At 45.7% G+C, this 26,722-nt stretch overlaps 1 protein-coding gene across 1 annotated transcript in view; it reads left to right on the top strand.

The window, feature by feature from the left end:
- Positions 1-26,722, top strand: part of EXT1 (exostosin glycosyltransferase 1) — a 161,199-nt gene that overhangs the window by 107,757 nt on the left and 26,720 nt on the right. Inside the window, exon 2 of the mRNA XM_052703631.1 lies at positions 26,029-26,122. Coding sequence (XP_052559591.1) covers positions 26,029-26,122 — 94 coding nt within the window. The remainder of the gene's footprint in view (positions 1-26,028; positions 26,123-26,722) is intronic.

Here is a 26,722-nt window from a genome sequence, read left to right as displayed (position 1 = left end):
CAATAACGCAGGGACTAAGGGCTCCCCCCACAGCAGCCAGGCCAGGCTGCAGGGCTATGGGGCTGGATTCTCCCTGCTGCCGTGGTTGCATGAGCAGGAACCAGGACCAGTGTTCTCATTAGTAAGGGCAGCATGGCAACACGGAGCTATTAAAAGTTAGACACCAGCACATTTGTCACCTTGTGGAACGGGCAGGGATGGTGGTGCCTTTTACACTGAGTGATCCAGGAGTCCGTAGGAGTGTTTGAATATGTTGAATCAAGGGAGATGATTGCAATAGGGCCACTTCGTCTTCTTGACTTGGAGTATTTTCTTCTCAAGGGCATTTAAAACAATGGAGTACAGTCTTCAGCTTTGTAAGCTGCCACCTTATTATCCTATTAGTCAATTATGGCTGCTGAGGAGCAGGAGTAAGTGACAGCATGGCAGATTACAGCAATTTATTTGCAGTTCTCATAGTCTTGTACCGCATATCATCAGCCTGTTTAAATTTAATGATAGGGTTTTTGCATGTGTTTTAATGCAGTTAAAGTTGTAATCAAAATGTTTTAGGAAAACCCCCACTGACCTGCATAAATACTTCCATCTTCAGCATTGCTTTAATGCCCTGTTGTAATCTTTATTAGCAGTGCTGACTCACTAATTAGGGGAAGCAACCTGCCTTGGAAAAAATAGATGCAGGTTTTTTTTTTACTTCTTTACAAAGCTTTGTGAAACAGAAGTTGCTGTTATTCCGTGTCGTGGCTCTTGTTTCTGAGCTGTTCTCTCACCACCCACCCGAGTGAAATTAAAGCCTAGAAGCAGGTATGCACTCACTTATTTTCCATAAGCCTGGCACCATTTGTTCTAAGGGGGGAAAACTCACTGATGGAGCTGGAGAGATCAGGCATTGCTCTTGGGCAGGTGGCTGTGGGCCTTCAGCACAGCGTATTTGGTGTGCAGGCATTTCCCTTTAAAGAAATGGAGAAAATACCAGGACTGGTTTGTCTCGGGTGTTTCATTTGTAGCTGCTGCTGCTGGTTACAAGGTCTGAGAGCAGGCAGGAGTTGCTCAGCAGGCTCAGGTGCTTAAGCACCCAGCTTCTGGAACGTTTAGGAGATTTCTCTTCGGGATTTTGGGTTCTAACTGGAATATTCAATAGCGTCATTCCGCACTGACATGAATGGGTAATTGGCAAACCATGAGCACGTCAGTCGTGTTCAAACCCCGGGCAGGGAAGATGGATGAGGCTGCGGCTGACTGCCGCTGTGTGCTTTGATGTAAAACAGCGACCTAAATGAAACCGGAATACGTAGGATGAAATTTAGGCTGAAGTGTTTCATGACATAAAGGGAGCTGTAAGAATAGCGGCAGAGCACCCAGTCTGTAAGCTGTGTTGCTTATACAAAGTGGAAGGGTTGGGTGGCTGAGAGGCGGCCTGCTCTGAAATAGACATAAAAGAACGCATTTCTGCAGTAGTGCCCTAACGTAGTGCCTGGATCTCATCACAGCCCTTAAGCAGCAGAGACGTGAGTTTTCTGTCTCATTGTACCAAACCACCACCCACCTCCACCTAAAGGAGAATCTCCTCATCCCGCTGCCCTCAGTCAGTCCCTGTGCTGCACACGTCGGTCATCGCCTGCCCCCGTGCACTTGGAGAGGGGTCAGGGTAATCCGGCTTTGCTTTCCAGAGGGAACTTTATCCTCTGTGCAGAGGTGTGTCATCAGGTTGGGATTTAGACATTGCTAATTAGTGAGTGACGGCATGCCACGCTGAGCTACATTTCCAGGAATGTATGCTCGGGTTTATGATACAAGGGATGGCTTACAAAGGGTGTTACTGTCTGTGAGGGCAGGAACAATTAAATGGATTTTCTGTGAGCTGTTAACCAAGAGGCACAATACCATTTATTATCTTCATATTGGGAATATGTCACATAAAAATATAATTGATGAAAGTATTATCTTGCTTAATTGCGAAATCGAAAAAGCCACTTTCCCTTTATTTACAGATTATTAGCAGCAGTATCTCTCCTGTTTGGTCCATGGCGGTTTGCACACAAGTCACACTCTTTGCCCATTTATTCTGCATATAATTCTCTTACAGGACTCTGGCTTCTCCATTTCAGAAATCACAACTTGTTAAGGACACGTTCCATTGAACTCTTAGGATATTTTACGAAGAACGTGATGCAATTAACATCCTACATAACTGATGGATTAGAAAGATATAAAAAATATTTTTTCTGTTCATTTAGTTTTCTATCAGACCTCTTGAAAGGGAGGGAATTTCACCTTAAAAATGTGTGAGGATGCTTTGTGTAGTCAGGATAATCATTTCTCCAGGACTGTTGGCAGTAAGTTACTCTCATGATACTGAGTGTGTTCTTTCAACAAAAGAAACTCACTTCTACTGGAAAATATGATTGTGAAATATAGGAAGACTCTGAGGCAGAAATGAAATTCAAGTTGAAGAAAACAGGAAATAAAAGAAAGCCAATTGACCCCATTTTGGTTCTAAGCTCTTGCTTCTTTTTTTTAACTTCATTTTTTAAAAGTCTTTTTAAACAGAAATCCAGACTTTTTCCACCACTTAAAATACTAAAACCAAAGGCAACAAGAGTTTGACTTCTCACCAAAAGATGGTCAATTCAGTACTTTCACTAAAAACATTGATTTCAGTGCATCATCAGTGCCTGCTGAAAGTAAATAATCATTGAAGCTTTTCATAACCAACTTTAAGGAAGGCATTCTCAATTTAAGCAATTTTTCTTTGAACCATGGATTGTATTTTTAGAGGATGTGCAAGAACGCAGTTGGCACATCCAGACCTCTGATTTCAGACATGTGGGCCTCATCTTCATGTGATGAGTTCCATTCAGGATGTGTGTGCTGATTTTGAGATCGCAGCCACTCCTGTCCCCATCAACCTGGAGATTGTGGGTTCTGCAGACAAGTCCTGAGCACCTGGGAAGGCTGTGCAGGAGGATAGGAATAAGCTCTTGGACAGCTTTGTCCCATTAGTGAGCGTATCATGGGGACACCCACAGCGCCTGGCTGTGCTGCTGGCTGGAACTTTCCAGTCTCAGGGAGCCTGAGCACATGGATGCTGCGAAATGGAGGCTCTGGGGAAGGAGGCCAGGGAGGGCACGTTCTCAGGGTGCTTTGGCCTGTGACTAATTGTGTCACTGCTTGTGCTTGCCATGGATGGGTTTGGGTGCTTCTATGGTGTCTTAGGAGGTACTGCCAGGAGAAAGAAAAAAAGCTGAAAAAGCAGTTGGTTTTATTCCGTCAGTGTGAAAACAGATTTTAAAAGAACTTTCAAGCAGAAGCTCACTGTCTGAAACATATGGACATTTTTCAAGCAGAGTAATTTATTAACCTCTATTCGAGTAAGCAGAAGCCTACTGAGATGCTGTTTTCAAGCTTGATATAAAATGAGAGAGAAGCATATTTTTGAAAGAAAAATGGCTCATCTGAAGTCTCTGTTCTCTGTTTCACACTTTTGCCCATCTGAGCTGAGTGGTTCAGGTACAGCCATCACAAAAACAACCAGAAGGTCAGCAGGCCAGCTGGTCACTGACATCTGCTGGGGAGCTCCAGGCTGGCCTGAGGCACTGGTTGATGCTCAGGCCTTGCAGCGGTGTTTCATTGCACCTCAGTCATGTTCAGCTCCTGCCCCCTGCACTGCAAGAAGCGACTCCCAACATTGGTGCCACAGAGGAGCTTTGTAGCCTCAGTGCTGTGGATAACTTGGAGCTCAGCTGCTTCCCAGCAGGACCAGATGTGCAGCAGATACTCACCCCATAGGTACATGTCCCTGCTGTCCATTTCAGGACTTGGCAGAAAAGCCTGGCTTCTGTCAGCCCTTGCTCTTGGTGTTTTGCAGCACCTTGCTTGAAATGTAGGTTTATTTTCTAGCAGCATTTCTGAATCTGTGGCGTTATAAGTGGTAATGGGCAATGGGCTTGAAACACAGAAGATTTAAAAGATTAGTTCATCAATGTGACGAAGTAAAGCCAGGTCTCTGAATACACAGCAAACTGCCAAATAGCTTTTCAGAACATGGACAGCTTAAAAGATAGCTTCAGCCCATCAGACGTTTGTTATTCCCCTTCTTGAGCTGCAGGAGCCGCTGGTCCCCAGCGCGCCTGCAGTAAGCAGCAGAATGTGAGGCCCTCCTGCATGGTGACAGAGCAATAGCGCACCGGTGGTGAGCTGTGCACATGGGGTTTCCTCACATGCCCACAAACCCGCGCCTCGCCACAGCTGAGGTTAGAGAGGAAGGAGCCTCTGCTGAGTGGGAATTGAGCCGTGAGAGCATGAGCCAGATTTTTCAGCCACTGACCAAACCAGTTATCTCCAAAGTCCAAATAAAGCCTGTTACTTGCAGCGAACCATTTAAGTGTGAAATAAATTGCTGCTTTGGTGCATTTATCTGAACTACTTTGCTTGCACCCTTCTTTCTAACTCATGCAATCACATACTCTGGGCTCAGTGACCAATAGGGGAAAGCGGGAGGGCTGAGGCTGTACCACAAGCACACACTGTGACAGCTCAGCCTGGCTGAGTTCACAGAACCATAGAATGGCCTGGGTTGAAAAGGACCTCAGTGATCATCTAGTTTCAATCCCCCTGCTGTGTGCAGAATCACCAGCCACCAGACCAGGCTGCCTAGAGCCACATCCAGCCTGGCCTTGAATGCCTTCAGAGATGGGGCATCCACAGCCTCCTTGGGCAACCTGTTCCAGTGCGTCATCACCCTCTGTGTGAAAAACTTCCTCCTAATATCTAACCTAAACCTTACCTGTGTTTGTTGAAAACCATTCATCCTTGTCCTATCACTATCCACCCTTGTAAACAGCCGTTCCCCCCTCCTATTCATATACTTCCTTCAAGTATTGGAAAGCCACAATGAAGTCTTCCCAGAGCCTTCTCTTCTCCAAGCTAAACAATCCCGGTTCCCTCAACCTTTCCTCACAGGAGAGGTACTCCTCAGATCATCTTAGTGGCCCTCCTCTGGACCCGCTCCAAGAGCTCCACGTCCTTCCTGCACTGGATGCCCCAAGCCTGTACCCAGTACTGCAGATGGGGCCTCACAAGAGCTGAGCAGAGAGGAACAATCACCTCCCTCTCCCTGCTGGCCACCCCTTTTTTAATGCAGCCCAGAACACAGTTGGCCTTCTGGGCTGATGGTTGGCCTTTCGGGCTGAAGTTCTCGCTGGGAGAAGGGATCAAATGCCTTTAATGCTTTCTGTAGCACCAGGCTGGTATTCCAGAGCATGAACATGGGCAAACACTTGTTGCCAGGTCTGCAGGAGCATTGAGGTGCTGAATATTGGGCAGTATTCATGCTGTCCTTGGAGGGGAGACTGCGTGCGAGCCAGGCCCTCTCACAGCCAGGTTTTCATGGTGTTTCACAGCACCATTTCCAGGTAATCCCGGGGACTGGCCATCCCCAAGCTCTCACGCTCGGCACAAGGTGATGCCGTAGGGCTGAGCAGCAGAGCTACCTGTGGTGCCTCTCCTTGTGGCTAAATCTTTTCTCTCCAACCTTTTTAATTCTTCTTAATCAGTGCAGAGCGAAAAGTCAAGTTGTTGGTGTTGAGCCTTTCTGTGGCATTTTTTTTTTCTCTGAGAGCATGAAATGTCACAGGTCTCTGAACAGTCTCCCAGTTGAAATATGAGGTGCCATCATCTAGACACCAGTAAGCAGATCTTTATGAGGTGCTCCAGTCCCCAGCACAAGGCATGCTGCTGGGCAACAACCTGCCTCAGCTGCATTGGGCAAGCATAAGGGGAACCGAACTGAAGCCGTGCAAGGGCTGCTGGGCAGAAGTGTGTCCTTTGAGCCATGCTCCTGCATTGTAAGGTTGAACGTTAGGAAAAACTTCTCCAAAAGAGTAGTGGGGCAATGGCACGGGCTGCCAAGGGAGGTGGTGGAGTCACCATCCCTGGATATTTTAGGAACTGTGTAGGAACTTTAGGATATTGTAGGAACTGAGTGACATGTTTTAGTGGGCATGGTGGTGATGGGTTGATAGGTGACAGAGGCCTTTTCCAGCCTTTATGATTCTGTGTTTTTTCTTGCGGTCTTCTTACATCACTGTCATTTGTCACTTGGCATTTTCCAGCCAGTGACCAGGTGAAAGCTGATGGCAGAGTTGGGAGGATGGAGCTCCTAAAATTCCTGACCATGGGGAGTGCTGAAACATTCTGTACATTTTTCTGAAGGGGGTGGAAGGAGTTAGGACAAGATTTTCCCTGCGTGAAAGAAGAAGCATGTGGCAGATGATTCAGAAGCTGTTTCTGGTACAGACAGATCATTTCCTTCCCGAAATCGTGCGATGGGAGCGTAAGGGCAGATTCTCAAGGGATTCTCAAAACATTCCAGTGAAAACCAAAACCCCTGAGTTTTGGGCTTCAGCCTGAGAACGAAACCCAGTTTGCAGGGACTCCACTGGAAGATGATCCTGAAGTCTATTAAAAAATAAACAAAACAACAAACCAAAACAAAAAAGCAAACAAAACAAAAAACAATAGAGAAAGAAATCAAGCAGCTCCTACCAAGGGACTGATGTAGACATTCCTGGCTTCACAAAGTGATGGAGTGATTCCTACCCTGATGATAATCCCAAGGGCAAAAAGAACGGTCCTCATCTCTTTCTCTTCTAGAGAGCCAAAAGCTGTGAGACTCTATGTGAATTAAAATGGCCAGCAGTCCTGTAGGTAGTTTATTGTCCCCAAATACGGAGTCGCTATGCTGTGAGGATGGAGGAGTCATGCGTAGTTTCAGCCATGTCGTAGAGTTTCAGCCCCAGTGGTGTTCCTGAGTTTCTTCTGCTCTGTCACCACTCCTTTCAAGTGCGGTTCCTGTAAAAACTTCCCACTGAGAAATTTCAACACGAAGACTTCTGATCTCTTTGAAGGAAAATCTCAGAAATAGACGTAGGAGCAGTTTCCCGCTTCAAGAGCAAAATCCTGCAAAAATCTTCTCATGCAGATTTGAGACCTAGTTATTTTTTCTCATTTGTAGTTTTGCCACAGTGTGAACAACAAGTCCCTAAAACTCTGGCTTCATCCACTTGGTATTTTCTCCCTTGTTGGAGTTTTCCTGGAGCACCAGCTGTGGGACTGGGTGAGCCCCAGGGCCCCCAAGCAGAGCCCCTCGTTCATGTCCCAGCCTTTATCTGGCTGGGCAAGGACTTATTAGGGCAGTTTTGTATACAAGTACCATAGAAATACCCAAAGCATTAGACTGTGTGCTTGCTGGGAAAAGTGTTGTAAACATAATGTTTCTTTTATTCTGCAATGTCTGAAAAGCAGAGCCCTTTGCTGGCTTGTATGGCTACTGACATATTGTGGTGGTTCAGATGAACAGACTGTGTTAGCTCCTCTGTGATAAATGCGTTGGTGGCCTCAGCTTCCCTTCATACTTCTGTACAGACAGATGTCCCCGTCATTCCATGTGTGTTCATTCATCTGTCTGGGCTTGGGGGCTGCAGCAGACTCAGTGGTGTCCTCTGAGCCTAGGCTGCCATGCAGCCTCTTACATCCTCTATCTCAAGAGTGGAGATGGGTTTTGTCTTGTCAGCTTAGAACTTGGATCCACCCTTAGTGATGCTTTGTCACTGCTGTTTGCAGCCCAGCGATCCCTGTAAACATGAAAAGCTTTGTGCAAGTTCAAGTAGAAGCTGTGTTGGCTTACAGGAGGATGTTTAACTTTACCCGCAGCCCCAGGAGAAGGTGGGCATGGCAATGAAGGCTTGGGAAATGGCTCAGCTGAAGCTCTCATCTAGGGAGATTTCATAGAATCATGGCTTGCATTGGAAGGGACTTAAAAAACAAGACAGTTTCAACCCCCATCCCTTGAGCAGGGCTGTCACCCACCAGCTCAGGCTGCCCGGGGCCTCATACAATGTGGCCTTGAACAGGGATGGGGCACCCAGAGCTTCTGAGGGCATTCTTTGCCACTGCCTCACAACCCTCTGAGTAAAGAATTTCCCTCTAACAGCTAACCTTAATCTCTTCTTCATTCTTTTGCCTCCAGCTCAGGAGTCTCATGCAGGTGGGCCTGTCTTTCCCGCATCTTGCCAAGGCAATGACTTGCTTCCACTCTGCTGAAGCTGATGTAGGAGGCAGGACACATGCAGAAAGTTCCTCGATACCAGAGGTACACAGAGCATTAATGCCCCCCTCTTTGCTTGAATAAATGAAGACTTGCACTCTTTTGACACCCTTCTGCAGTATGTTTGAATTCAGTAAATAAACTGTAGGCAGTCCCAGACAATTCAATTATAGACTGTCGCTTAGCTTTAAATCATGGCTGCATGATTATAGGCAATGCCCTTTGGTGTTGTGACAATTTCAGACTTTTCCCCACCTTATTTTCCTCTCCCAGCAGCTGAAATGAAAATATTGAGCGAGTATTAAATAAGCTAAAGCTTGTCACGGAGATCTGAGAGCGCATACTGCCATTTGAGAGGCAAGCTAAAAACACTACGCATATGAAATGTAGTGTCAGTGGTAGACCCTGCTCGAGCAAGGTAGAAAGTGTCATCTGCTTTGTATGAAAAATGTAGAAGAAATTCTGCTCTCCTTCTGGGATCATCTGTATCAGGACGGTAATTTACTGTGGCTGACATTAAGGCAGATGATGCTGAATATATTTTCATAGCTTAAGCTATCGCTAAAACAGGGGCTGCCTTGGATCAACCTTTTTTAAGGTCCACAGTTTTTGCACATTCAGCCAGTGGTGGACACTTCAGCAGCACGCTAATGAGTAAACCAGAGAAGAGTCTAATTTTACAGTTTTAAAGTGGTACATTGTATGCAAATGCATAAATATGTGCAACTTACAGGACAAAAAGCCTCTAAGTAGGGAAAAACCCAACAATCTCTTGTTATTTGAGGGTTCGAAGGTCTTCAACCACAGAGGTTCAAGGCAAAGGCTAGAAATAACTGAGATCCTTTATGAGGACATTTCAGTGGTTTGTTTGTGAAGTCACGAGAGTTTCATTTTCAGTCCTGAGCGATTTGAGGCAGCTCTGCCTGTGACCAGCACAGAGAGCAAATAAACAGCTGCACAGCTTAATTCTTTGGTTTGGATATGAACAAAGATAAATAAATTTAAAAGCTTTTGGGAAGAGTAATTGGTCGTGTGGGACTGTGTGGACAGGTTCTGCTGACGTAACAAGCCATGATCAGAAACTCAAACAGTTCAGCTCTCTGCCAAAGCCAGCCCGTGTGCTGCTGACCTCAGAGCTGAGCATGTGCTTGCATGTTCCACATACAGCTCTACAGGAAAAAAAAAACTAAACAACTGGCAAAACATTAAATCTAGTTTCAGGTCCTGTGTCTGCTCTGCAGTCCTCTGACAACTTCTTTCATTCTCTTTGGAGTTGCTCTTCTCCTGGGTTTTATCTGTAAGGGAAGACCTGGGGAAAAAGGAGGCAGCAGTATCCAGTGTGGACAGCTGGAGAGCGTTCCCTTACCCACTGACATGCATTTGGATGTTAATATCCACAAGGAGTGACTACATAATTGTTCTCCACAGGGCTGGCTTCTTCTTTTCCTCTGGGTTCAGGTGCACCCTGGAAACACGGAGTTTGTGCATCCCTGGCTCTCTGTGTGTTGAATATAACAGAGCTGTGATACTCTCATTATCTACTGCTCATTCTTTCTCTGATCTCACAGAAGTTCCTGGCCTCAATTATATTTAGAGACAATTAGTTCCACAGCTTAATTATAAGCTGCAGCTTAAGAAAAATTAAAAAAGTTTTAGCACTTTAAATCCATCTTCTTTTTGTTGGCTGTTCTTATTGTTGCATTTTTTGCCTTTTTTGCATTGCTGGTTACTGTGCACTCCCCATCGGACTGGCTCTGGTGTTCTTGCCGAGCTTCAGCACTTACTGTGACACTGTTTTGATCGCTCTCCTTAGCTGCCGTTGGACCCAGATCAAATTCTGGTTGGGTGCATTTGAGGCTGCATGAGCACTGTCACTTGTTGCACTGCTAAGCTCTCATGGTCCTTCCCTACTCATTTATCTCACTCCTTTCATGTTATTCTTGCCTTCTTAATGCTGCTAGAGAAGCTTCTGTTGAGGCGAGTTAATGACTGGTCGTGGCTAATTACAAACATCATGCTGGGTTGGGGATGGTGTTGGGCATATCCCTTTGGGTGCATCTTGACAGCTGAGGGCTTGCAGTGTTGAGAGCCCAGACTGCTTTTAGCTCAGCCACTGACCTGTTCTGTGATGTGAGAGAAGTCCCTCATTTTCTGTCATGTTACAGATTTAACTCATCTCCCAGTATTGCACTGGCCTTACTTATGTATGTGTATGCCTGAACAGCAGTAACTTGGTCTTAATTGACTGTGGTGGAACTGTAGAGTAATAAACTGTAATAAAATACTAAGTTGCTCGTCAAGCAAAGAAAACAGCTGTTAGGTATTAATGTCTTCAAGAGGTAATTCTGGGCCCAGTGTTTTCAGAGTGTTTTTGTTTGTTCTGTATACTCAGATAGTTAGTAACTCAGGAGGGTGTTTGTGTTGTTGTTGGCTCTTTTTGCCAAGCACAGCAGCACATCCCCTGTACTTGCAAGAAGGTTGAGCGTGGCTGTGACTGATGCCATGCCACGGTGAGTGATACAATCACTCCAGTAGCCGGCAGAATTGGAACCAGCTGTTGTATTTGTACTCACACAACTGGAGTTGGGGGGGAAAAAAGCATTTCAGTGCAGCAATCCAGAACAATGTATTCGCTTTTCTTTTTTTCCCTTCAGACACATTCTGCACAAGTGTTGTCAATGATGACTTGAGATTTCCCAGCAAAGAGCTTCCTGCTGCAGGAGGCCAATCCACGCGGTGGCTCTACCCTCTCTGCAGGGAAGGAACCGGGGCATCCTTTGGGATGAGATGAGTTGTGCCAGCCCTGACTGTGGTTTATTTATGTACCGAAAGCCTCTCACAAGTTCAGCAGACATGGGGGCCTCCTGCAATATTCACGTTTCAGCACAAGGTGTGGTAGCTTGGTATCGCTAATGCATTAACCACAGGTTTACACCAAACATGCAAAAACAAATTAGAAATAGGGAAATACAAACACATTTTCTCATTAGAAGATATAAGTATGTGCTGACTGTAGTACAAATATAATTTTTATTCCATTTGTGTAACCTTTGGTATTTTAATGAAGTCCTGTTCCTGTGTGCAGCGTATGGTTCACTGTCAGATAATTTAACACTAAGAAAATCTGCCTTGAATAAATTAGAATATATTTGCAAATTAATTGGTTAATTAGATTTTAGACATCTCTTGAGGACAGGAGAGAAACAGATGTGTGCAAAAGCCACACAGATAGTTTGGGGATGAGTGTTTCTTGTAGAGTTTTATCACTCAGTTTTGTGAAAAACAGCCTTTCACTGGTGCCAAAGATTAAAACCCCTCTGCTTTAAATGCAGAACATTACCCTGTAATTTCTGTAGTGCTGCTGACCTTTTTTCTGGGACCCAGGCAGGGCCGTTAGGACCTGTTAGCTGAGTGGCTGTGCTCACAACAGGCATTGTGCCTCTTGAGTTTCTCTTTGCTTGCAACTGAAAGCATCTGCAAAGCCATGTGGAAACCCTCAGAGCCTGGCACTTGCCAAGCCAGCTGCTCAGGGAAGGCAGGAGCTCATGGGGAGAAGTGGATCCCAGGATTTAGAAGAGTGATCACTAAAGAAGGAAAACTGGGACAGGACAGGTTGTTTTCTCAGCTACATTGATGTAAATCCAGATCAACTCTGCTGAGATTCACACCAGAGTAACTGGGAGCAGCATCTGGCCACCACTGTCCACCTGACTTCAAAGCAGGGAATCAGCCCACTGGCCTTTCTCTCATAAGCTCTTCTCACCTCATTACCAGATATATGAACTCAGTTGCGCTCAACTTGGCGACTTGGAGCGATTGCATTGTAACAGCCAACAGACGATTAGTAAAAGTAATTAGAGATTCTGCAAGTGAAACTGGCACTTATGTATTGTTATTAACTTTGACCCCTGCAGAAGCTCTGATTAGATTTTGTTTGGAAATTGAGAGAATTCCAACTGTAATAACCAGGATTGCTCCAGAGACTGAGTGGAAAAGGATTTTCAGCTTATACATGGTGTTGAGCTTCAGGGCAGCAGCAGAGGGTAGGTGACATTCATTGCATCTGTTCTTCAACCGTGCTGAAATAGCCCCGCACGCTCAGCCCAAGGCAGCAGGCTGACCACTCAGTCCCTCTTGGAAGGTGGACTGGGATCTTGTCACTTCCCATTTGCAGTTTTATCTTGGGCATTCCAGTTTGGGTGCGTTCAGAACTGCTCAGCAAAATCTCATTGTTAAAAGCAATATTTGCAGTGTGCAGCAAGGCAAGCAAGAGCCCATCTGCGTGCGTCATTGATCATTTTGCAAACAATCCTCGGGCTAAGCACAAACTCACCCTGTGCTGGCTGTTCGGGGTCATCATACAGACGTCAGAGGCAGAAGCGTTTTTCCTGCTGGTGTAACCTCTGTTTGGCACCCAAACCCAGATGCTGCTGGGAAGAGCCTCCGAGTAATGTTCTTTGTTTGACCTTGGTGTGTTTTTCTAAGCAGCAGATAGAACAAAGTAACAGCCTCTCTGCTGCAGTGAATGAAAACAGCAACCAGATCTTTCAAGCTGTGCAGCCGGCAGGGTGAGGTGGCAGGGGATGCTCTCTGCTGTGCTGTCTCCCCTGGCAGAGAGCATCACAACAACCCACGAGGCTCATGTGCTGTCTTTTGGGCGCTTGAAGACCAACATCGCATGTGCTGGGGCTGCTGCAAGAAGCTGCATGCTTTCAGGGTTTGCAGGTGGCTTTTAGCTAGGCTCTCACAAACGAGCAGTAAAGTGTAAAAACTAACTTTGATGTGTGGCTTAGCAGTGTGGAAATGAGAGCCAGGCTGTAGGCTGCCTTCATGGCCTTTGTGACCCAAAGGGACCTGGCCACTACTGGACACCTGCCAGCCCAAGAGGATATCCCTGCGTGGTTCTTGGCCTTGCAATCCTGCTCAACCAAAACACCCAGCTTGGCCTTTGCAGGCAGCTGCAGCCTTCAGCTCGAGGCTCCTACTCCCACGCAGCATCTGGCCATACCCTAACCCCACTCTGTCTTGACCTCAGCATTACCTCCTTATCTGCAAATTGGGGATTATGGGGCTCTGCGCTGCTTGGAGGTTAAATTGGACGAGGCAGGTGCCAGCTTGCGGCAGGATCTGGCTGTATGGCCAGGGAAGCAGCGTGGCACTGCCATGCCCAGGCTCTGTGTGCCATCACATCCACCTCTGTCCTGGGCTGCCTGCAGCCTGTCCTGAACATGGGTGGAGCAGAGGTGCAGTAAGAATAGTTAAAGTTGGAGAAGACCACTAAGGTCATCTTGTTCAATGTACAGATTTCTTGAAAACCTCCAGGGAGTGAATCCACCCCATCCCTGCGCAGACCCCAGGCAAAGGGGAACGCTCTTCTTCAGCTGTGATAAATGCAAGCAGAGGACTCGTGGGTAGTTCCCCATAGCACTCGTCTGCATGAGTAGTGGTTTGATGACCATATGCTGGTGTCCTTGTGCAGGAATGAGTCTGCACATTTGTCAGGGGTCCGGGGGTTGATAAGATCAGAAAATACTGGCTGTAATAAAATGCGCAGAAGAAAGGGTTAATGTCATCACTACTCTGCCATAGCGCCTCTGTGGAGCTTTTGTCACATCTCTCATTCAGGCACTGTTTGCTGAGGCTTTGACATCTGTGGCAGTGCTGGGACACACAGCAAAGTCATGTGTTACTGCAAAAGCTTCATTTTTTCCAAATTCCTTCTGAGCTCTCCCATAACTACCTGGGAGAATCTGCTGAGGCAGCAGTTGCGCTCTCCTTCCCCACACGGTGTGTCGGCCACAGCGGGGCTTGCAAGGGGTGATGGGCTGAGCGAGGCAAGGAGGCCCTGTAAACCACAGCCAGCTCCACACAGTGCCTTGGGCAGGGTGCAGGCTGCCCGCCTCTTCCCCTGGTCAGCTTTCTGCCCGAGACAGGGCTCCGAGACAGGGCGAGAGGAAGGCACAGCTCGACAGAAGGGTGCTGAGGCCCAATGCATGGGGCGGCTGAAGCCGCTCTTCCACTGCTCTTCCACTCTTCTCTACAGTCCTCCTCTGCTGGAGCCTTACTGTGTGAGGAGAAAATACTTTTAAATAGAACTGCTTGCTGCAAAGGATAATAAATGCCAATATTTCCAAGTAAATTATAGAGGGCTTGGTGCATTTCAGTGGAAAAGCTGGCTGTTACCAGACAGAGATCATAAACCTTTGAAAGATGCAGGGAGGAGAAAGCAAAATATTCCGCATAAGGAAAATGTGATTGTCGTAATGACTTTGCTAATCCCTGGGCTTCTAGGTTTATCCATTCTTGTTTCCAGTATCTGCAGATGAGCTCCGGAGGGTTTCAGTAATCCATTAAAAAGAGCATTTTAAAATTTCCACCTAGCTGTCAGATTTTCTTGTTTCTTTTTTCTTCCTTCTTCCCTGTAAACGCATGAATGGTGCAGTTAATTTTAGCAAAACGGTCACTGAAGAGTGAATCTTCTCATTTGGTACTATGGTCCCGATGATCATCCATGTGGAGCAGTCCTCTGGATTGTTCTATCAAAATGGCACAAACTTTAGACTTACAGACACGTAACACTACTCTCCAAACAATGATGGGTGCTTTTTAGACTGTACTTTCATCAGTGAAACCGTTCTTGAGTAACTTGAATGCATTGGTCTGAAGGAACAGAGCTTGTAGAGGTTTTTTTGTTACTGAATTCAATCTACTAATGTTTAGTAGAGTGAGCTAACACCATCCAGGAGTTGCTTATCAGAAGCTGCTGTCCCTTTTTATGTCCCCACACATTTCAGTAGTAATCTCATTTGATGAAGTTTGCATGCTAAAATATTGGAAGTAGCAGTTTGGTGCTATGGACGGTCAGAAGGCAAAAGATATTAGAAGCTTTTACAGAAAATGGAAGGCCAGATGGACCATGAGATTACTTTGTCTGATCTCCTGTACATCACTGCCATTCTGGGTCACCCGGTTTACCCCTGGTACAGAATGCAGAATGGGGTTGAGTTGTGCGTGTCCTCCAGGAAAGCAGTGTCTGCCCATCCGAGGAGCTTTCTCCGTAGAAAAGCCACCAGGAGCTGGGATGTGAGGACAGATTTCTATTGATGTTTGTTTCGTGGTTAGCTTCCACCTTCTGATTGGTGTTGTGCCCTTTCCCGGCAGGTTGAAGAACTCTCGTCTCCTCTCTCTCCCTGTAAAGACACTCAGCGCCGAAATCAAGCTGCTTCTTACTCTTCTCTCTGATAAGCTGAACAAGCATAGGTCTTTAAGCCTCTCTTAGCAAGACATGTACTGCAGTCCCTTAAATAATCTTTCTGTACCTGTTCTCTGTCTTCATTTTTTCATCATCCTTTAAGGTGCAGGGTATTAGCACTGAATGTTTTCTGGTGTTTCTGTCTCACCAGCTCTGGTTATGCAGGGAATATGTCATCCCTGTACTTGGTGGTTGATGTGTATAAGGCTTTGTTCACTCCTGTCTAACAGCCTTGAGTTGCTTGTGACCCTGTAATCCTTTTCAGAATTGCTGCTTTCTGAAGTAGAATGCCTTGCTTCAGATGCCAAGCACTACAGAGCATTTTGGTTTACTGCATTTTATTGTCCCTTTAACTATATACAAGATGTCTGCCCGCACTTCATGAGGATGCCTAAAAACTGCTGCTCCAGATCAGCACATTTTTAGCCTCTGATGTTGGCATAAATTCCTGACTTGCCCAGCACTGCTGGAGGAAGGCTCCTGTATCAAAAACCATCTGGAGTCTGCGAGAGGGAGCTGAGGGAGAGCAGCTGCCAGGAAGTTTGCAGAGCGAGCTGGCAGGCTCCCCTGTCCCCTTGGGGACACGGCACACAGCGCCCAGACTCAGCAGGGAATTGGCAGCCTGCTCAGCAGCCAGAGTGGGGTGCCACAGGTACTGCTTACAAGAGGTAGTAAGCCAACATTACCCAGTGTAAAAGCCTCCTTCATGCTTATCTTTGTTCCTACTCTGTGCTTATCTCTGGAAGGTTCAAAAAAAAGGAAATATGTTCATATTACAGATCTTAAAATTAATATCAGAATTAACACACCTGTATAAAAAAGAAGTTGCGTGACATCGCTTGGCCTCTGCTATAGTCAGCATCGTGAGGGCAAGTATTTCCTTCCATCTGCTAGCTGTTAGCTCTTGGCCGAAGAAATGTCATTCCTTGGACTAATCTGATCACTGCTGGCATCCCATCCTAAGCCTTTTTGTCTGGACTATCATGTTTTCCTTGGCAAGCCACAAAGCGCACCAGAGCACAGGTCCCTCTGACTTGTGTGCTTCCACACCGATGCCTTTCTGCTTCCATTTGTCCTTGTGACTGGTGTGCTTGAGGAGGAATAAAGAGGCAGTGTGGTGCAGGGAGCATACAGAGAGCTAAGGAGTTTGGCCAGGCGGTGCTGGGCCTGCACCGCATGCATCCCAGCAGGGCTGGTGTAGGTGCCTGGCTGTATCCCAGCTTCAATTAAAGCTTTATTTGGGGTAGAGACTCCTCCCTTTGAAAAGGAGTCCTTTCATGTCTGTGCGATCTAATAAATAATTCTGGGGCAACTGAATTTGTTGCTTTCTTTAAAGAAGCATAATTATTTTAAAATGACAAACTAGTCCCTTTGTTGATAAATGTTTCATATCTTTGCAGGTATGCCTGAATAGTTTGTATAAATAATGTATTAGCTTGCAAACAGACATAGCATGTTCAGGCATACACTGCCCAGTGCGGCAGGAATGCTAAAACCTTAAGCAGATGATCCGGCACAGTTCTGGGGGCTGAGCACAGTAACAGGCATCAGTGTGGAGTTAGAAACATGGGCTGCGTCTAGGCAAATTCAGCTGGCTCACACTGCACTGATGCACTAGGGATGCAGATGTCAGCATCCAGGTATTCACTGTAGGCAGGTATGTGGCCTCCCAGGGGCTCTACAAGGCAAATGGAAAGCAGTACACAGAACTGGGCAGTCATCCAGTTTAGATAGTGCTCGGCACATGCTTCTGTGGACTGCTTTTTGAAAAAGACATCCCTCTCTCTCCTTCAAAGCGAGTTTTCCAGGATTTTTAGTTGGTTATCCTCCTAACTCTACCTGTGGTATCTGTGTTTCGAAAAAGAAATTTTGAAAAGTAATAGTTGGGGTAATAAGAGATTTTTGTGTCAGGTCAGGGTTAGGTGAGAGAAGAAGGATAAGCATGTACATTGCTGGTTTCCAGCTGAAAATCCACCGTAGAAGTATGCACCTGTAAGTGTGCTTGCATGTGCATGCGGCATTTTCAGACAGTGATCTTGAGTGCCCAAGCTGGGGCCCTAAAGTCCCATGTGTCACCATTACGAGTGTGAGTGAGACCCTCTTCAACTGTGCTAATTGGAATAAAGTTGCCCTGATCTGGTATAATGTCAATTGAGGACCACTGAGGTTGCATAAACAGCCCAATGAGAAGTCAAAACAGCCTAACAGAAGCCATCTGCAGTTCTCCAGGTGCACTGAATTGGGTGCAGATTGCACTTGACTCTGGCTCAGGAGGGAGAGAAGAGTCCTTCTCCAAAGGGGACCTGATGATACAGAGATGCAAAGCGATTGTGTTCTTCTCCTAGATGCCTTTTTTGCCAAGTAGAGCAAATAGTAGAAAACTTACCTTTTGATCGACTAAGTCAGCAGAAATGAGAGCACAGGGGAGGAATGAGTCTGCTGAGCAACAGATCAGATTGTGGCTCCGCTGAGGAGCACGGCCCTGGTTCTTAGCATGGCCCAATTTAGCTCTGTGTTAATGGTGCTAGGGACAGGAATGGAAGGCATCACTGAAAAACAACTGCCAGTGCATTTGTATTTCTCTTCCTGCTTTCTCTCTGCTAGAAAATGAAAATTATTTTAGTAGTCACTGTTGACTGCAGTAAAAAATAAATCTGCTGACTTTACTGCCCTTCTGCGGTTTGCTCTCCTGTACGGATTTATTGCAGAAGTTGTTGATCACTAAGTTCAGGAGATCAGGGCCTGCTGTCCATTGCTGGAAACCCCCCTGGGCTATAACAGAGCTGGGATTTTATCCTAAATTTCAGTATTGCAAAATTTAAATGCATGGAATTAGAGTTTCCTTTTTGTTCCTAGTTAAAGACCTAATCCGATTTTTGAGGTATTTTTGCCTCATTTATAAAAATCTGAGACCTTGAGGTAAAGGCAAGAATGAGAACTAATAAACCTAAATGATGATGAATCTGGACATGTTGTGGTGTTACCCCTCATGGAGACTAAGCTGCAGCTGACTGAGTAAAAATAACTTCACTTCAAAGCTGTTCCATGGATTTGCTGAACTAATTTTTCTTCTTCCAAGCATGGTCACATTTTGGGTCAGTGTTCCTAGACAACGTGGGGCTCTGCCAGCAGTTCCTGTGTAGAGTTCCTCTCTTTTTTTTTTTTTTTTTTTTGGAAATAAATCTGGTCATTCATAGAAATGAAATCCTGCATAATTAGAGCCAGTATTACACATCATCTTTGCTTTCCATTTTTAGATGCTGCATCTAGAGGACTGTAACTTTTAAAGATGCCAACAAGCCACTTAGGAGCTCGATAGCCATAATGGGAAAATCTGTGGAGCTGAATAGGAAATGATAAGCTTCATACAGACTATTTTAAATCGTTTGGTAAAGGGTTCAGTCAGACATTCAAAGCAAGAATAGAAACGGTAGCCCCTTCTAGTTCAGTCCTCAGCAGTTTGTACTCTGCTATCCTGCTGGTCCTGTCCAAATCCTACAGGAGCTGGACAGAGGTGCTCTTCATGCCAGAGTCAGGAGACTGCTGGGTCCGGTTGTTGGACTGTGGTGTAAATGGGTGCTGAGCACTGATTTTATCCATGTTTATCTATGCAGGGCTTTTCAGTCTGGTCAGCCATTTCTAAGTTAGTTAAAACGCTCAGTAACCCAAGATACTCAAGCATGAAACTCTAGAAAACTGATCCTCTTTAGCGTTTTTTTACTGCAAGTTTTCAATAAAGAGCTATTTAAAAATAATTAAGAAAGATTTGGAGCCTTTCCTTTGACAGGCAGCGGGGAATGGTTGGCTGTGGAACCTGCAGGTGTTGGCGGGTAGAGGTCTCACAATGCGCCTTTCTTTTCTCTGTGCCTGGAAGCTCGCAGGTATGTCCACTAATCTCAAAATTACACTGAGTGGCAGATGAGCGAAAATTTGTTCCTTTGTTCCGAAAATGCGGGATGAATTTTTCTTTGTTTGGGTCTTTAATCCAAACCGATGCTTTCATAAATACAATTCCAGTAGTAGGCTTTTTTTCTTCTTCCTTTTTTTTTTTTTTTTTTTTCTTTTTAAGTTAGAGGAGAAATCAATTAGAAAACTGGCTTTGCAGTGCCAAGTGACTGGAATGCCAGAGCATTTGAGGTCAGGTATTGGCCCAGCTGGGACTATTTAGGGTGAGTGTTTGATGCCCATTTCACTGGTAGAAGGCTGAAGCCTAATAAATTCACTGTGGAGGAGAATGTGATATCCCTAATTTTAAAAATGAGCTCTCTGTTCAAAGCATTGTCAGGAGTTACGTATTACTTTCAACTCAATTCTGCATTTTTCTGCACTAAATGCTGGGGATGGCTTAGCAGAAGCCTCACCTGAAGCCAAGGTTAAGAGATGTCTGATCTCTTCCCACACTGCATATGCCTGTGCCACTGCTCTTTGCCAGGTTCCCTGTCAGTGGGATGGAAGCGTGGCTTTGTTCTCCCACCAACATGATGACGTGCTTTATATTCAAATATTCAAAAAGGGCTTTGTGATCTCCAGAGAAACGGCAAGGTAGAGGCACATAATGAAACGAAGTGTAGTTTAATGTTAAAGGAGTTCTGTCAAAAGGAATCTTCCTGATGTCGCCTGAAGAGACAGAGGATATGGGCAGGTTGGACTTGTCTTCACCTCGTCCAGCAGTTTAGAGTCGTAGAATGGTTTGGGTTGGAAGGAACCTCCTAAATGCCATAGTTCTGAGCTGCTGCTGTGGGGCAGGGCACTTCCCACTAGATCAAGCTGCCCAGGATCGAGGTCTGAGAGGCTATGGACACAATTGGGCCATTTGTTAAGTAAGTGATTATCCTTAAACACAAAGTGATGTTGGTGAGAAAACATGTACCCCTACATAAAACTGCTTTGACTCAGGTGGTGTAAGCCCTGCACTGCCAGCGAGTGGGCCAGCTTTGGCAGGCTGAACCTTGTGCATGCTTTGCACGAGCTATAGAGATTTACAGTGCCTTCTGCATGTATATTTAGATGAAGTGTCTCATGGTAAAAAATCGTTAAAATGCTTTGTGTTTGTTAGGTTGTACATCGATGTTAACACCTTGTGGATCTGAGTGTTTCTGTGCAGAACATGAAAGTGAGCTGAATACAACTGTGATGCTATTGAAGACTTTAAAGATGATTTAGATTTCAATGGCTACTGTCCATCCTAACTGCAACAAAGCTCCCTTGTCATTACCTTAAGCTATGCTTGCCTGTTCTTGGTTAATCCAGCCTTCTGAACTAAAGGAGATGCTGGCACAGTTCCTTGCATAGAAAGGAGAAAATATTTGTGCCTTGACACAGGTTGCTGGGTGTTTGCAAAGTTATGTGTCTGTTCCTATGTGTAGCAGAGTTCTGCAGCAGTTTTGTGAATATTGCAGCATTTTCAGTCTCAGTGCTCATAATTGGACTCAGCCATTACCTGTGCATCGAGAGCACTGCTCGTGCACACTGTCACTATTCTTTGACTGTAGCATCCCTTCAGCAGCCAGGGCAACATGGCTGGCTGCATCTGCGGTAATGAGCCAGGCTGAAAGAAGTACTCCAATGGCTGCCTGTCAGCACTTGGCAAGAAAATCCTTTTTATGTTAGTTTCAAGGTCGTCAGATATCATTATAGCCAAGTATTAAAAATTTCAAAGAAAGGAGGCAGTGTGTTTGATTTATAGAATAATTATCTAGCTTTAGCTCTAACTTGGCTTTGGCAATGGTTTTGCAAGCACTCGAAAATTAAATCCATTTTTTATGGCACTACAAGGTATTATCTCACAGCAAATGATAATTAAACACCTGTGAAATCAATTAGCCCTTTAAGCAGGAAAAAAAAAAAAAAAGTTTTCCAATTATGTTTTTGCGCCTCCAAACTTTCTGATTCCAGAACCAGTCCTTGCAGAGAGGGAAATGAACTGTCAGCCAGTAGCCTGTTAACCAGCAGCAAGATCACCTGAAAGCATCGTGCGGCTGTAAATCCCAAAGCAAGCAGATCATGGCGACGGCACCCTTCCAGGCAGGGTGTGCGAGGCTCTGGAGCTCCAAGTCAGGCAGCTATCTGTCTGACACACAGCTGAGTTGTCAAGTTTCCTACAAAGACAGTTACTCACTTGTTGTTTCCAATGCCAAGTTTTACTTGACAGTTTATTTTAAAGCCAACATGCCTTAATGGAAACCAAGCAACGAGACTCCCCGTGTGACAGAGTGGGTTTCTTTTCAGCCTCTCCAGCCAATAGTTCAGAACCATCTGCATTAAGAATTCACCCACGGAAAACTGGCCAATTGGTTAATGGCTGAAACTTAATATATTGGAAAACTAGAGAATGCTCTGCCATTTAGCCTTGTGTTAAAAGTGTTTCGTATCTGGCTTTGTCATAGCACTTGTGCTGGTCTAGATTCTTTTGGAAGATGCACTGTGTGTCTGTGGGTTCACAGATTTGGGGAGGGAGCCCTGAACATACTTGGTGAAGTGCCATAGCAATTTTTGGCTCGGGAAGGAAAAGAAGAATCTCTAGTCCTATCTGACATCTATAGTGGTATGCACTGATACTCTTTGCCAAGATGAGCTCCAGCATCTTCCAAAAGATGGATTACATGTGGCACTGTTAAAATAGGTGCTGCTGGGCTGAGGCCATTGTATTTGTTTCTGTTTCTGCTGCTGTATTCTCCTCCCTCTGACTTCTGATGGAGGTACCACAGGGTTGGCTTGCAGCACGTGCTCTTGTCACAAGAGGGGCGGGAGGCAGCAGGGATGCTGGTGGTGGCATTCCAGGGCCTGGCCTGGCTGCAGGAAGAGCCAACACACATCTGTCCTTCAGGTTTTCCTGCCGGTGGTGTCCCATATTAGCATTCAGAGGATTGAGTCAGGAAAGTTTGTGGAGTACGATGGATAATAGCTGTTATGTCTGAGCAGCCGGGCACGTGTGCTGGTCTTAACGGCCTGCTGCCTTTTTAGCCCTCTTTTCACTCAGTGGTGATGACGATGTTTCTTTGAGAAAGAAAAAGCTGTTTCTATTAAAACTGGTCGTGCGAATGTTTCCCAGGGTAGCTTGTGGGAGCTCAGTGACATGGGGAAATGCTTAAGCTGCGCGGAGGAATGCGTGGCATGGCTGAGTCACCGCGGAGCCGCCGGCTGCGCTCCTCGGCATGGTGGGAAGCGGGAATCCCAGGCAGCCTGACCGCATGCTGATGGATGGGGTCGGCCCATCCGAAAGGAAAAGCAGCGGGTCGAGGAGCGAGCATTGCAGGAGGCTTTGCTGGGCGGCATTTCGCCTGTCTGCTAACGGCCCACGTGGCATTGCAGTGTTCACACCTGCGTGATAGATGGGGCCGTCCGCGTTTTCCCAGCTATGGGTGGGAGCAGGGAGGGGATTTTCAATTAAAGTGTGAATACATTAGGATTGATTACAAATAGAGCTATTTGTTTATGCTGCCTAAAAAAGTACTAGCTGTGAGCATGGTGCGCTTAATCATTTTGGAAGGAAGCCTGAAAGTTAATAAAGCACAGTGCTGATCCTTACAGAGGGATGTGAGCTTTGGGTTACTTCTGCAGCTATTTTAGTTTTAAAATCATAACTCTTATTTTAAAAGCAAGTATGTTTTGGATTGTAACGTGTTTGAATGGTGCAGCTAGGGCCCCGTGTGAGCCATCCCCCACATGGGCACAGAACGCCACCGCAGCTCAGACATGGGTGGTGCTGGAGCAGTAAGTGTGGCCACTGCCAGCACTGTCCTCAAGGCAAGAGACCGGGAGATTTCTGGAAATAAATGCCCTGTTGGTGATCCCATTTCTCAGGTGTGCGTGGGCCCCAGACCCATTGCCAGGTGCCATGGTAGTGCAGTCAAACCTCCCTGTGGCCCTCAAGTGTTGCCAGCTGATGGGAGTGAGTGGTTCTGGGAGCAGAACTGGAGAGAAGAAAACAAGGCTCTGGAAGAGTCTCCTTAAACCTTGGATGTTTTCTCTGCTTCTTAAGCCCCCCTGCCAGCTGTGAAGGAGTGGTAGGAGCTCATTGCCTCCCAGAGGTCTCGCTGGGTCAGTCACTGAAATGGAGGTGAAAGCAAGCCCATAGCAGGTGTGATGCTATCAACAGTGGGACCAGAGCAGCCCCGAAGGAAGGAGCATCGTGCTGCCCTGCGGTAGCACGTAGACATGTCAGCCCCGTCTGTCCTCGATCCTTTATACTTCCTGCTACTGCTGATTTTATTTCCATCGGCCTTCTGTGCCAGATGCCTCCAGCTCTGCTTTGCAGTTGCCCTGGAGCTGCATGTCTGCCACATGGTCTGTAGGATCCTTCCCCGCGTGATGCTTTTGTAGGCAGGATCTTCTCTGAGTCTGTACTTAAGCATGCAGGGCTATCCGCTGCCAGTCAGTTAGGTCAGCTTTGCATGCTGCCCACGAATCAGCAGCAGTAAAATTAGCATGCTCATTTTAAGAATTTCAAAGAAATAGCTGTTTGCCAAGGGGGATCAGAAATGAGTCCTTCTGTACTGCACTTTGAGGTGGTGTTGAGTGACCTTAAAACACTTAGGTTGAAACTGCGGAGAAATTTGTCCATGAGGAAGATGCCTGGTGCAGTGCATGAGCTGCAGCATCTTATGATGGATATTGCTTTACTCTGGGTCTGCTTGTGTTATATTTGCAGGTTCTCCCCGAAGTGAGTGGAAATTTTGTGCCCATACATCAAGGTTAGGATGAGGTGCTCTCTCTCTGTATGCATGATGTAGATAAATTGCTTGATGACCATGAACCATGCTATTCCAGAGCTAGGCAATAAATCACAGGTTCAGCTTTAAAAAGCACAAACGAGAGCAAGATGCTAACTGGTTTTCGGGTGGGAAATGGTCAACAAAATCCTTTTATTTTCTTTCAAAAATCTGTCCTAACATCAGCAAATCAGATATGAAAGGAAGAGGGCCCAGTACAAAACGTCACTGACATATGGAGGTCCCTCTTCCACTGGCCTCTTTCTCTGCTTTCCTTTGTGCTCTGATTCTGCCACCGACGTTGTGTGGACATTATCGCATTCCGGGATATTATCAGGATTTTACATTTTTAGCTTGCTAATGATAGCTATCATTAGAATACACCAAGAATAAGCCCTGTGACTGGTGTATTCCTGCCCCGGGGGTATTCTATTTTAGGTGTTTATTAAAATTTACTGTCATACAATATACAGTGAAAGCAATGAGCCTCAGACCTACGATGTGAAAATGAATTCTTTAAGATGGCATTTCTTTTTTTTCCCCTATGTGCTTTGTAACTGCTGACTGTAGAGCTGGGACGTGGGTGATTGTCAATGTGGCACACTGAGAAATGATTCCATGCCACTCGCATGGGATGTGTATATATGTGTTTTAACCAAAGTTGAGATACGATTTTAAAGAATGTACTTTGAAGTCTGTTTTGTAGTTTTAATTAATGCAGCGAGGGTTTTTATTTTACTCTCAGTGGAGATAATCTTAATCCATTCACAGTGACCTTTTCTTGTGCAAATTAGCCGTACACGCTTGTTTAAGCAAATGGGCCTTTGCAAGATGTCTCTTCTTAAAGACGGAGCTTATAATTGAAAATTGGCTTACTCCCATCTGTCTGGCCTGGGTGAGAATACTAACATAGATCTGGGGTTTTTTATATATCAGTATAATCATATAGAGATACATACATACATATATATATATATATAAACACACATACACACAAATCCAAAAAAACTTGCTGTGCCTGCAGACTATGATTAAATTAGATTATTACTGTTAGGAAATGTCAGTGCCACAAGTTAGTGCCAAAATCACATCTGTCTCCGGAGTCTAGGAAACCCTTTAGGAGGAAAGGTTATTTAGTCCTGATCCTTTTGTCTCGAACTGAGCATTCCAGCAAGGTCAATGCCATTTGCAGTTCTTCAGGTTTGCCAGAAGTACAATTAGCTAATAACTGGATGGAAACTGTTAGGATTTGATGGGTGTTTTTGGTAAATGGTTTTGAAGTGATTGATGGAGTCGGGAAAATAAACAGAAGAATCTTAAAGTTCTAGTTCAGAGGAGCAGGGGTCATTGCAGCCATGGTTAATTGCCAAAATTTGGCTGCTGAAGCAGTTTATCCCTCCTCCTCCCACCACCCTTCACAATAACCACCAAGAGAGTCATTGTAACACTCCCCCTCTTTTAGTGCCTGGTTGATAAGGAAGATTTGTATGGCAGAGTTTGAGTATTTTTTGCTTTGCACAAACTTATTATGCAGGAACGAACACAGTTGTGCTTGACTTTGACTAAGTCTGGATAGAAATCAGGTTCACAGGGGTGCTGTGACAACGTCTTTGGTGTTAATGCTTTTAATCCAAGTTTATTGTTAGAATTCATGCACACCTACGTACATAGATACTGCGTAATTTTTCCAGAAGCAAGATTGTTTCCTTGGTTCTGTGTCCCTACTGCTCTGCAGTGTTCTCCCATGGTGGCTGCTCCTTGAGGCTGAGAAGAGTGGGTGAGAAGGTCACATGTGTGTGCACGCATGCACGCAGGGAGCTAGTTAACCTGGAGGTGGGCTCCTGGGGCAGAGATGATTTTATCCAGATGTGCCTCAACAGCTGTTTGCATTTTCATGCCCAGTTACTCTAGGACTCACCGCTAATTCAATTTTCTCTTTTCTCTCCTGTTCTTGTTAGGTATGATTACCGTGAAATGCTGCACAATGCCACTTTCTGTTTGGTTCCCCGCGGCCGCAGGCTTGGCTCTTTCAGGTTTCTAGAAGCCTTGCAGGTAAGAGCTACAGCATAAAGCATTGGTTTCGCTGGCTGCAATTCGACATGCAATCGCAGGGGGTGGGGAGGAGGGAAATGTCTTTCATTTCCCTCATGGACAGTAATCCACTTTGCGAAAGACTCTATTCATACTTCTGGAGCAACTGGCAGCTTCTTCCCAGGAGGGGCTGAGCACAGCGTTCATCTGAAGGTTGAATTGCATTACCTCCAGGAAAAAGGTTTCCCTGAATATGGCGAAGCTGAAAGGTTGGACCAGCTTAGAGCCGTATTTTATAAAGCTGTGAGACTTCCCATGGGGACGGTGACCTCTGCAAATAAGCCTTGGGGTAGTAAAATAGCTCTTCTTTGTCACTTAGCCAAAACAGACTTGCTCCTGCATCGGCTTTCATTGCTGCTTGCTGAGCATTCTGAAGGTGGTCTGGAGGTTGTAGAGCTCCAGATGGAATCATCATGGAGAGATGGATGTAGACTGATCTTGGGGAGTTTGCAGCATGTTTTGGACAGCACCCAAATCCTTTTCACCTTCTAAAAGCATTTTTGGTTCATAGTCTTCCTTTATTACTGTTGACCAGCAGAAGAGGGCAATGCAGTGAGGCTC

Source organism: Tympanuchus pallidicinctus, unplaced genomic scaffold (assembly GCF_026119805.1).
Source record: "Tympanuchus pallidicinctus isolate F22 unplaced genomic scaffold, pur_lepc_1.0 scaffold5, whole genome shotgun sequence".
Taxonomy (NCBI): domain Eukaryota; kingdom Metazoa; phylum Chordata; class Aves; order Galliformes; family Phasianidae; genus Tympanuchus; species Tympanuchus pallidicinctus.
This window is presented reverse-complemented; position numbering and strand designations above follow the sequence as displayed.